This window comes from Gallus gallus, chromosome 4 (genome assembly GCF_016699485.2).
Source record: "Gallus gallus isolate bGalGal1 chromosome 4, bGalGal1.mat.broiler.GRCg7b, whole genome shotgun sequence".
NCBI lineage: Eukaryota > Metazoa > Chordata > Aves > Galliformes > Phasianidae > Gallus > Gallus gallus.
This window is the reverse complement of record NC_052535.1, coordinates 50,422,126-50,434,691: the sequence shown is the minus strand read 5'-3', so window position 1 is coordinate 50,434,691 and position 12,566 is coordinate 50,422,126. Positions and strand designations below refer to the sequence as shown.

Here is a 12,566-nt window from a genome sequence, read left to right as displayed (position 1 = left end):
AATTCTGTCCTCTTTTTGTCTTGAAGATGAAGTCTAGCAGTCTGTAATGCACTGGGACAGGGGCAGAGATCTGAATGGAGGCGAAGTGTGGTGGGGACAGCTGTCGTATTGCACAAGACCTTGCTCAAACTGTAATAGAAACTCCCTTTTTATCTTCTTTCACCATGAGCAAACATACATTGTTTGCGCAGAATATGGAGTGGCTCCTTTTAGGAAAAGGTCAAAGAAGAATAGATATCTAAACAGTTGCTCAACTTTCCCATTTTCTCAAGCATTTGCTTCTGGTATTTTATCCTTTTCAGTGTAAAACACTGTGTCACAGGGAGACATGTAGCCTTACAGTCAGCTCATTACTTATGATTTCTCCTGGTATAATCCTCTCTTTTCCCTGGAATTTCAGAGGGTGCTCACTGACTCCATTACAGTTTATCAGGTATGCCTGATTAGGGTAAGTTAATGAGAAACCTGGTTCTGTGCCAGATCCACAGCTGACATGCTGTTTTACACTGCTACTGTGACTAGGATTTCTGTGACTCATCATCGTTTGTTCGTTACTTTCTGGGTTTTATCACCCAGTTCTCTGAAAAAATTAAGTCTAGCAAGAAAAACGGAAGCAAGTTGACCACTTTTATTTATTTATTTATTTATTCCTACTGAAAATCATCTGCACATACTGCAGGCAAGAATTCCCTGATGTACTTATCAGTCCCCACAACTCAACCTCCTTAACCTTGTGAGGTGCCTTTGTGTGATACAGGAGGAAAGTAAACATATCCTCTCTCTTATGTCAATGAGGACATTAATAACACACAGTACTGAAATAAAAACATTTAAACAAGCATTTATTAGGTACCTAAACTAAGACATTTTCCATAAATAAATAATGAAAGCATAAAAACTTCAGTGTTTTCCATAAATAAATAAATAATGAAAGCATAAAAACGTCAATGTTTTCCATAAATAAATAAATAATGAAAGCATGAAGACCATATACATTCTTATGACAAAGTATAAATTAATTAATATTAGAGATGCAATAAATATCTAATAGAATTCAAATGAATAAAGTGCTCTTTTTGTAACCAAAAGATGCCATTAAAACATATGTTTGTAGCTTCACAGCAATAATTCACAGTAAGTAATACCTTGAAAATGATGGCTCCAAAACTGATGCCTCAGACTTGTGGGTTACTGACTCTGAAAGCCTCCTTTTTCTTCCCCTCCCCCCCCACGAGAAGCAGTGACTGAGGTACAGTTGATGCTACCTGTCAGCACGTTCCTGGAGAAAAGGACTTGTTGGGCAGTTTCTAAACTATTAGCAAAAGGGGAAGACATCATTTAAAGAAAGACCTGCAGAGAGTGCACTGCACTGATCCTGCTGTGACTGGCAAAAATGACTCCAGAATCATCTCCAACTCCTTTCACAAGCCTTTTTTCTTTCTTCTTTTTTTTTTTTTTTGGCCCACTTCTTCTGATTTCAGTGGTTTTTCTCCTGTATGACACCTCTTTAAAAGACTTCAACTACAGTTGTCAATTAACTACAAAAAGAGGGAGGACATATTCTCTAGACCATGATGAGAGTATGAATGTAGGAGGCAGGAGGAAATGAGCTGCCAGAAGCTGAATGGCGTTGTCTCCCACTTCTGACTTCCTGGAGGAGGTAGGACGTTTTTGTTCTTTGCTTTAGGATGCAGTCTTATTATTGGTGTCTGACCTATAAAGAAAATGGAAAAGAAAGATTAAAACTAATGGAACAAATATCACTTGCTTGAGTTGCATGAAATTAGCCAGAAAGGATCTGTGCTGTGTCCAAGTCCCTTAAAAGCCGTTAGATAAAAATAAAAAGGGACATCAGTCTGCAATCACGTTTTCATGAGTATTTAGTAACTCAGCAGACCTCAGTAGTTTGATCCTTCGCTTAACACCCCTTGGGCCTGATTTTCATCTACTCACCTAAATGCTATTTTTGAAAAAGTTATTGTTGCTTTTAACCATTGCAAGCAAGAAAAAAACAGTCACTTAATGTCTGAATTTCCAGAGGACTGAACACTAGAGCTTAGGTTTTTGATATACTTGTGCCTTATGAGAGTTGTGGCTAACATTCACATGGGACGTGTGGCACATTAAGGGACTGAACCTAATGCTATAATTAAAGTGCAAAGCAAATACAGCATTTACTCCAGTTAGTGATCTTCCTGATAGCAACTTCCTGATGAGACAGAATTTTGAACAACTTGTGCAGTGGCTGTTCACTAGCTTATTCGAAATACTGCTCTTCGATAATTTGTGCCCACAGAGAAGAAAATACTCACTTGTCCAGAATTGCCTTGATGATCAGCTTCACCCAGGGAGCAGTGGGATCCAGACACACTTCTCTGCCATCTTTCAGAGTAGCTCTACATCAGAGAAAAAAAAAAAAAAAAGGAAGGCAAAAGGTCTATTTAGTGAATTTCTCCTCCTTAGCCAATTTCCCTTCTTTTCTTGCAACATCAGGGTTCTCTAGATATACACTGACATGTTCTCCCCTAATTTAAGCTGCTATCAGTTGAGGCTGTAGCCTAAGACACACTTTCCTTTTTTTTTTTCATATATTCCTATATCTGTTGTAAATGGATTAAATTCTCTGCAGGACTCACTGTTCTCAGAATTTTTTTTTTTGTTGTTGTTTTTTTTCAGATAGCTTTGTTTGTATTTGTGATGGTGTTTAATTGAGGAGCTGAATGTTTCCATCTTGATTCAGAAATTATACTGGCTAGTCCATAGAAATTTTGCCACAGTAAGATTTCTGTGACTTCTATGTAAATAATCATTTTTCCATTGACTTCAGTAGAAGTGTGATCATAAAATACATGTCTTGATAAATTGATCAATGCCACTCAGTGGCTTTAATTCTCTTTCCTTATGCCAGAGGAATTCAGAGTTTAAGATTTATTTGCTTGTTTGATGAGTGCAGGTTTATGCTAAAATATTGCACGTAGTATTTAAGTACAGAGTTACAGAAATAATGCAGCATATGACACGTATTATGTTACTTGTAGGGGCACCATGCATTGCTATCCTGCATTCTGATTAGCCAGGCCTGCTGTCTTGTTGCATCTCTTAGAGAATGCTTACATCATCCCCACTACAAAATTTGTTTCCCTTTTGTTAAGTAACAGGGAGGATTTTGCAAAAGCGCTTACATGACTTCCACATTCTTGCAGTGAGGTCCGCTAGGGGTGAGGTTCACATTTTGAATGAACTTGGGGTGGATGAACTTGGAATGAGTCTCTATGCACTGGCATCGGAGTTCAATCGCTGAACGTGCCTGAGCCATACCTGTAAAGCAAGGAGAAAATAATCCACAGGTAGTGTATGGACTGCTTCACAATTTGCCCAGGAAATACATGTTGTTTTTTCTTAGAGTATTAGAAATAATTTTTCTTTTTAGGAATCGGATGACTTGAAAAATTTGCCTTCACCTATTCTTTTGGGCTGCCCAATAGCTATCGCTATACAAAAACTGTTTTTATAGCAGCTAGTGGTATAAGGAAATGCAAAATGATAATGACTGAGCACCAGCAGTTTTATCACTCTGCTTTTGTTTGGCTAATCTTTGCACCTGGCTACATCAGATGGTTTTACATGGGTTTACTCTTTCCACCGGGGAGTAAAATCTAGCCCCACACAGAGTTATTTGCTGCACTTTAAGACAGCATAATATCTTCCCCCATCAGCATTCACATTGGCAATTAGTTATAAGGGTTTTAGGAAGGATTTCTTTACCTTTTGCTCCAGCCATTGAGATCAGGAGAAGAGCCATGACAGCAGCTACAGCCTTGCCCATCATCTTTCAAGAGTGTTTCTTCCGGGTGTCACCTGGGTTTGGTTCTGTGGCGAGGGCTTTGCTCCTGCAGCCTCAAGGGTGGTCAGTGGCTGTGCTCTGGTACCTGCCTTGATTATATACTGTCCTGAACCCACTGCATCATGTGTAGGTCACACCACTGGAAACTCCTGAACCTGAGATGTGCTATTAGAGAATGAGTCATGGTGGTATGGGCAAACCCCTTTCCCTCAACGACCATGAACTTGCTTTTCATAAGGAGGAAGCACTTTGTTAATTGAAGAGTGATAAAAACAGAATATGTACAAAATAGCCCTTTATTGAGCATTGTGTACCCTGTATTTTCCTGTGTAGCACTCTTGTGACTGTTCTTTTCCATCCCTTCAAACTTCTGCAGTTATTATTATACTACTCTTCGCAACTTTCCCTTTACAACTTTTTGCATATGATCTGTGACATTCCATGTGTGTCTTTGAACGTTGGGGTGTTTCTTGTTTGTTTGTTTGTTTGTTTGTTTTTTGCTGTGCATATGAGTGGCTCTTGTTCATTTGTTTGATTTACATTATTATTGTTGGGAGAACTGTTAGAACTAGGAACTACAGTTTTGTAGAAATGACAGATACTAGAACCGGATTTTAATAAGCTCTCTTACTCCGTACATACAATGACATTTAAAAATGTTTATTTTCTGAGATGACTTATGTTACTTTTTAGTATAGTGAGGTCTAGCATCACTGAAATAAGCAACAAAGTACAGATTGTCTTTGGAGTACTACTGAGCATTTGGAACTTGGGTAGAGGAGAATTCCAGAAGGTTCTGTAGGATTCTCACTCTGACATTATTGAGACATTTTTGGAAATTTAAATTTGGTCTTGTAAAAAAGAGTGTTCTTATGATAAAATTAAAGGAAAGATGAAAATGTGGAGGAGAATTATTCAGATAAAGTCAGATATGTACAAACATTTGTATTAACGGTAGAAAATAATACTATAACATAAACATAAGATTGTGGGGTTTTAATACATAATGGAACCCCTGTTATTGTTTTCCTGCCTGTTAGCGGGGACAGTTAAAGGAATAAAACATAGGATGAAATACGAATGAATATATGTTTATTGTTCTCCAACTCATCATGAAGAACGTGGAGATTTAAGTATGAAATTTGAGTTCTGTGTAATATTTTCATATGCATCAGTCTCTGTATTTATACAAAAATACATAGACAGTGGATGTGTTCTGAATAGTAGCCAAATAAGATGTGTAGACGTGGAATTAAACATCTTTTCTTTTCTGCAAACTTTCCTCTTATAGTGAACATAGCTGGATTAGGTAACGTAAGCACCTAAGCACTTAATAACAGCCCTTCTTTGTCAAGCCTGAGGTCTGCCTAATGAGTATCTTCTCTTCAACCTCAACCATGGCCATAGGCATTTGTCTGGGAATATGAAAGAAAAGATCTAGTGTGTTTGAGACTTATCCCTATTAAAGTCCCCTGCTATGCCTGGTTTGATGCCTTCTGACTCTTTTAATGGAAAACAGGAGTTAACAATTGATCCTTATCACTAATTTCAAATTCTTTTTAATTCTGTAGTCCTCTATCGTATCTCCTCCAGATGATCTCGTTACAAAATGCAGTTCTGTTGCCTGTTGCAGCATAGATTGGGTTATTCTTTCCCATATCTGGGTTATTTTTGCTTCTTGACACACTGTTTCCATGAATAGCCAGCAGTCTACAGAAACGTTCACCAAGATTTCAATGGAAACATCTTCTGGCTTACATACAGGTAGAAAATAGATGTACGAATGGCATTGCCTGCAGGGTGTAGACCACTTCTGAATAAACACAATAAACTGTTCTTTGTCTTTAATTTCGTCAAAATTTTTAATTAGCTTAGAGATAAACACCAGATACTAAGAAAGCAGAAATAACATTTCCATAAAGCAAAACAAGCAGTAAGTTTTACACAAAGGGCACAAGATATATCACCTTCATTGCATATGCAGTACAGAAGCAACAAGTTTATCTCCAAGTTAATGAAAAACTTTGATGTCTTACATCTTCCCTGTATAATATCGTGATTACAGTGTAACAAGTCTTGAAACGCAGCAGTGAGAGCAACTGAGAGCAGAATTCTGGAGTCTGTGTTTTGAATCATAATTTAAAAATCAAAGACAGAAAAGCAAGATGTAGTGAGTAAAGACTTGGCTTCAGAAAATCCTCTACCAAATAAATAAATAAATAAATAAAATAATGGAAAACTCCTTTTGTGGTTACAAGGAGAAATCAGAAAAGATGAACCATAAATGGAAAGATCACATGTTTTATTGTAAACTCTTGTGATTAGGGTAAAAAAGAGGGGTTGTTTTTTCAGTTCATTTCTAAGCCTCTACTTTTGGAGCTGTGAGGCAGCTGAAGACATGACGTAAAAGCTACTGAATTTTCAATGTGTGATGTCTCTGATGGAAAAAAGTAATTCCCAAGCCTTACATGTGAGTGTTATAAACAACACGTGCAGTCTCTAGCTGCGTAAATGCTTTCTTTGTCTTAGGTTTTATTACTTGTTGGTGATAAGGTTTCTGAGAAGTGTCAGCCCACTGTATGACATATACAGAAGCAGTCTAGAGACTAATCTAATATCCTGCAGCTGACTTCTAGCAGAGATGTGTGGTACTGAAGCCCCTGCCCAAGCGAAGTGTCAAACTGGCATGTTGGATTATTTTGAATCATTCCGCAGGTGCTGCTTAAGGCTTAAATTTAGCTAATTTCACTAGTGAAGGCTTCCTTGTCTGTTTTGCTATGTCATAGCAAAAGGTAGGAAAGTGCTTGAGTGAAAGAAATGAGTTCCTCAGATTATTTCCTAGGTGCTTCTCCCCATCTTTCCCCAACTGGTGAGTGACCTGGAACTTCACATTTCCTTATACAGCTGTGATCAATGGGGGATTTCTTTCTTCTGGTGATCCTCCAGCACTGCTTTGACCTCACTCCCCTCAGCAGTTCCTCACCACTGTCTTTAGAAATCCTGCCTATATGCCTGAAGTTTTAGATCCAGACACCTAAAGGTCACCTAGAAGGAGCTGAATAGCTGAGTCAGTGAATGTGCTAACTAATTCTTTAAGAGAATAGTCAGTTCAGCAAGAAAGGCTAGTGCTGCTTCAGCTGTACATTTCCTTCAGGCAAATTCTTCCTCTTATTTTCTCACACTTTTGTAACCCTGTATGTAAAATCTATGCATATGTGTGACCTGCAAAGGGAAAATGTGTCAGCTTCCTTGCATCCTTCTCTGTCAGTCCACACTTTTTTTTCTTTTGGCTGTGAGACAATCTCTGCTGTGAACCTTTCTTAGGCAACTTGACTGATTTGTGGGGGCCAAATAGCGAATTTCATTTTAGTTACATATACCAGAGGTATGGGTCTTGTTCCCCTATTTCTTAATTAGATAGTGTTTAAAAAAAAAAAAAAAAAAACAACCAAACAAAAATAAACCAAAAAACCAAGATGTTAAGTTTGCCAGCTGTCACAAGAATTATTTTTATATGAAAGGTATAGAATAAATGGATTTAAATAGAAATGTATCCATATGTTGTGTGTTCAGTACCTGTCTTTCTAAAGAGCTTCAGCAGTGTCTGAATCAGCCCCCTGCAAAAATGTTTGTTCATCTTTGATTAGTTAATGTGGAATTCTACAAGCCTAACTCATTTGGCTGAGTCCTCCTTCTCAGGAAAGGCTTGCAGAAATTCTTGTGGTTGGCTGCACGCCTCTTCCTGCAACTGCTTATGCTCAGAATTTAACACCATTAACAGAACCAAAATTGCATTCATTTGTTTCTAGGAGAGCCAGACATGGAGAAGAGTGTGTTTCCTAAAACAGTCTTCTACTGGGCAGGTGTTACAAAGGTCACTGTGTGAGTGATTTAACAAATAAGTATCATTTGGGCATGAAGTTGCACGAAGCCTAATAAGAAGGATGAGAGGCAAAGCTCTGCTGTCCTGAAGTGCTACTTCCTCACCATGCAGGAGGTGACGATCCCTATTCCTGTATTTTCCGTGCGGTTCCGTGATGCTTGCTGCGGAGAAGTACAATTGCAACACCTACGTTGGTGAATAGTTTTTTCCACCTCTACTGATGATGAAAGCTCTGTTTCGGGGGCAGGGGAAAGCTTTCAAGTTCCTTCTTGACGGGGTCTCCCTGCAGCACAAATGAGTGCTCCAACAGTAGACAACTATGTAATACATCTGAAACTACCACTATTGCTTCTTGCTCTGCAAATAAAAATCATCTCTCTCTCTTCCTCTTCTACATTTTCTGTTGTGCTTGCTTGGTTTCTCTTTGTTCATCTTGCTAGCTGTTCTGGATCCTAGCCCAATGCATTTATTACTCCACTGTTCTAAAATCCACTGGTGCCAATGTTGAGCATTGATTCAGCAAAGCTCCTGAGCCTCAATCAGAGCCTTTATTGTTGACTCAGAACTTGGTTCGTAGTTTTCAAAAGTCCAAAGAAATCCAAAGTTGCAGTCCTTTCTGTGCCCTATGGCCTATTCACAATATAATCAAAAGCCACAATCAGATCAGTTTTGATGGAAAATGTGAAGATGTGTCTTTGTATATTCCTGGGGTTTCCCCATGTCTGTATTAACTGCATAGAAAATGAAGTCACCTCAATAAAGGGAAGCAGAATTGAAACAAAATGAAACAAAACCCACAAAAAATGAACAACAAAGCAAAAACTAACAGACAGAATGCTGCTTAAGGAATTATCAGAATAATCATGCTGCTCAATTTACAGCTACTTTTTCCAAACAAAATTGCACTAGTTATATTACTTAAAAAAAAATGATTTCAGTGATAGTATTACTCAGGGGCTTTCCAGAATTGCAGCCAGTATCACCATATGTTGTATTTCCTATTAGGAATTATTTTTCACAAATATGCTTAAGTAAATGAACACTAATTACAATACATGAGTCAAAGAATTTTTCAAACAAATATTTTATTTAGTGTGGCAAAGCTATGACTTCTAGACAGAAGCAGTTGTTGAGAACAAAGATAGAGACTGTAAAATGTATGAGTGCCGTTTGCTCCTATTCTCACATGCACACTTACTTCTTGTCTTCCCTTTTGAAAGTTTCTATTCTCCCAGCTGTGCCAAAACTAGAAGTTTTTTTCTAGATAGCCCTGACCTACTTGAGTGAGAAGGATGAAATAATGATAGTTTTTATGAACTTACTATGTTTTCAAGTCTATTGCTAGTTAGACTTGCAAGCAAGGCAGAATTATTAACCTAGTGTCACATGCGTATTGCAGTTCTAATTGTCTGTCTACTGGTATAAATCAGGAATAAGTGAAAATCACTGAAGTCATACTTCTGCATTGGATCTTATTACAAAGAGAACAAGGTCCTGAACCCAGATGCAGAAGGATGATGTGAGACAAGACAGCTACTAGAAGACAGAAAAAGGTGCATTGGCCTCAAATTCCAGTGTGTGAATCATTCTGGCATTGTTTATTTCCAAAGTTTCAGCTATATGGAGGAAAAATTAGTATGAGCAAGAGAGAGAAAGAGCTTACATATATGCTTCTTGCCTGCACCTGAGAGAACAAATAGTGAAGATAGAAATATGGGAAGGAAGGGAACTGCAGTCTGCATTTTACTCATGAGGGCCCATCTCCATGGTGTGGGAAGCTGGCTCCTTGTGGGACTGATCTTCATTAAGTGGACTGTATTTATGTTTACTTAATGTGAAATCAAGACAGAGGTTTTAGTTCCTCAAAGATATCTCTGAGCCTGGAGCTGAGGGAAAGTGCTCCTGAGTAAGAGCCAAATTGGAGATCAGAATAGATAAAGCACATCCTAAGGAATCTGCTCCTTCTTTGTATCAGAAATAGTGTTGCCAGCAGGAGCGTGAAAGTTGATCAGCCCTCTGTACTCAGCCCTGGTGATGCTGCACCTTGAGTGTTGTGTTGAGTTTTGAGCCCTTCACTACAAGAAAGACATTGAGGCCCTGGAGCATATTCAGAGAAGGGCAATGAGGCTGGTGAGTGGTCTGGAGCACAGGCCTTATGAGGAGCGGCTGAGAGAGCTGAGATTGTTCAGTCTAGAGAAGAGGAGGCTCATGGGTGACCCTATCTCTCTCTACAACTACCAGAAGGGAGGTTGTGGTGAGGTGGGAGTTGTCCTCTTCTCCCATGTAACTAGCAATAGAACTAGAGGAAATGGCCTCAAGTTGCACCAGGGGAGATTCAGGTTGGTTGCTATGAAATCCTTCTCTGGGAGAGTGGTCAGGCACTGGAATGGTCTTGCTGGGGAGATGGTAGAGTCACCATCTCTGGAGGTGCTCAAGAACCGTGGAGAGATGGTGTACTGAGGGATATGTTTTAGTGGGAAATATTGGGTGGATGGTTAGACTGGATGACCTCAGAGGTCTTTTCCAGCCTTGGTGATTCTATGATTCTAGCACAGCCCTTGCAGAAACCTTAGCTGAGTCAGGCAGGTAGCTCTGCCCCAGGAATCAATTTCTGGTGGTTTAGTTACAAGTTCTGCTTAAATATTTGCCTTACTGAGTGCATGGAATCCATTTTGGTAGCTTAACAATTTGTGTTTGTTCTGTTCCAGGGTATGTTGATTTCCAGTATTTGCTGCGGAAGAGATTACTTTCCCCTGTTAACATGTAAAAATAAGGATTTGCACTGCTGTTGCACTTGGGTATTCTAATTGCTTCTGCATTAATTGGTACAGACACTGGGCAGGACTCAGGAATGTCAGCTGGGATGGGAACAGACCCACCCAGTCCTGCTCCTCAAGGAAAAGGAGCAAAGCATGTTCTCTTTTTGTATTTAGTGCAGCTAAAACAGTTCTGGAAGGCTATGTTTTTCGGGGAAACCAGATTCGTTTTCCTTGCCACTGGCTTTACTTCTTCTTTCCTTCATTTTAAGTTACAATTTTATTCCTGCATCAATTGAAAATGTACATTATTCTGACTTCCTGGCAACTCCTGCTGTAGAGAACTTCTTTCAACTCCAATGAATTCTGTAATGCTGATTGAAAATCAACAATTTTACTGTCTATTATCTCAAAATTGATGGTGGATGAGTAACAGTTGAGTATTCCTAATGGCAGACTGAACTAGTGAAACTAGACAGAAACAGTAAATTTCAGCAGCAGGTTGAAAATATGCTTTAGTTATAACCTGTTTTACCTTCTCCCATTGCTCATAGACATGTAATAGCAAACTAGAATATTAGTGTGATTTGTGAATTTGTTACTTGTTTGGTTTTTTTTTTCAAGCACTGACAAGTAGCTCTCTAGTTTTTTGAAGGCACTGACAAGTAGCTCTCTAGTTTTTTGAAGGCCCAGTGATATGAAGACAGAATTCACATTTTTAAGCCTCTGTAGGTTGCCTGCAGTACCATCATGCTTTTGAAAAGCAGCTCTGTTTGCATGTAAGACTTTTCAGATTTAGTGAATTTGACATTAAAGAGATAATTCCTTAGCAGTAAATATATATATCTAACCATCTTGGCTTAGTTATACTCTGAATCGTATCTCTTCACATCCTACGAATCTTGTGAGCTTACAATTCACCCTGATGCTTTGGGGAAAGTGATGAAGTGAAGTTCTTTAACTCCTCAAAAGAAAGTGACTTGACAATTGCAAGTAGTCCTTTTGTATTCTGATCTAAACCCCGCCAACTGAGATCACTTTAAACCTGAGGTAGATCCTACTTCTGTATGACTGATTTGTGCAAAGTATGACCATGGGTCTAATGTTCATCAAACCAACATCAGCCAAGATCTGACCTAGCTTGAACTGTTGGAATGACAACTGTCAGAGGTTTTATGCCTTTTCCTAACCATAATGTTTATCCTGAACTTCTGAAAGCCATCATCTCCCTCTGTCAGTCTCACCCTACACTCTTCCATATTATTCTTCAGTGTTTGTCTGTGTGGACTTGGATTCTCATGCATCTGAACACAGGATTCCACAGAGCAATAGTATTTTTGCCACTGAAGTGCCAGTAAAATTCAAACACTTCCTTGAGTTACACAGTAATCATATAATCACCTGAGGTGGAGAAGACCTATGAGATCATCCAGCCCAACCTTCTTTAACTGCAACAGTATAAGCAAAGAGACCTTTGCCAAAGATAGCTACAGCTGTTCTTACTGATAGAATCAAGCTTCCAGCCATGGCTATTAATGAACAAGTAGTTTGAATCAAAGACATCTTTGCCTATACATTTTAGGAAAAATGTGAAATGTGAAAACTACTCTTATATATCATTGTTCCTCTTACTTCTAGCCCAGACCTAATTTACTCACACATAAATTATTTTAACTAGAATAGAAGAATCTACCCACTTCCAAGTAAGGATAAATTGTGTGTCAGTGTGGACCATTAGTGGTGTGTGCCAAACTCAAACCAGGAAAAGAGTTTGACTCTTATGTAAGAGATACAAATGTACAGCCAGGAGTTTCATTTTGCCCAGCACTTCCTTACTGAAGGTCTACTATACCTGTTTGTTAAGTCCAACCTCTTGAGATCTTCAGTGCTGGTACAGTTAACCAGGAAATCATTATGAGTACAAGGCATGCACTGGAGGTAGTTACTGAGCGGAATGTTTTAACCACCCACACAAAACCGTATCTCTTCCCCATTTTTCTTAACTGTAACAATAGCCAGAGAGCCTGAGAACGGTTATGAGTTATTACAAGGTTTTATTCCAACTTTTATCATTACATTTCTG

General features: G+C 38.7%; 2 protein-coding genes across 2 annotated transcripts in view; one reads left to right on the top strand and one right to left on the bottom strand.

The window, feature by feature from the left end:
• The window catches only part of RASSF6 (Ras association domain family member 6), a 114,820-nt gene that overhangs the window by 60,263 nt on the left and 41,991 nt on the right, over positions 1–12,566 (top strand). The window lies entirely within an intron of this gene.
• On the bottom strand, positions 621–3,914 carry IL8L1 (interleukin 8-like 1). Its single transcript, NM_205018.2, has 4 exons — positions 3,766–3,914; positions 3,183–3,318; positions 2,313–2,396; positions 621–1,714 (listed from the first exon to the last, which is right to left on the bottom strand). Exons 1-4 carry the CDS (start codon positions 3,827–3,829, stop codon positions 1,684–1,686), a joined length of 315 nt encoding a protein of 104 aa, NP_990349.2. The 5' UTR covers positions 3,830–3,914; the 3' UTR covers positions 621–1,683.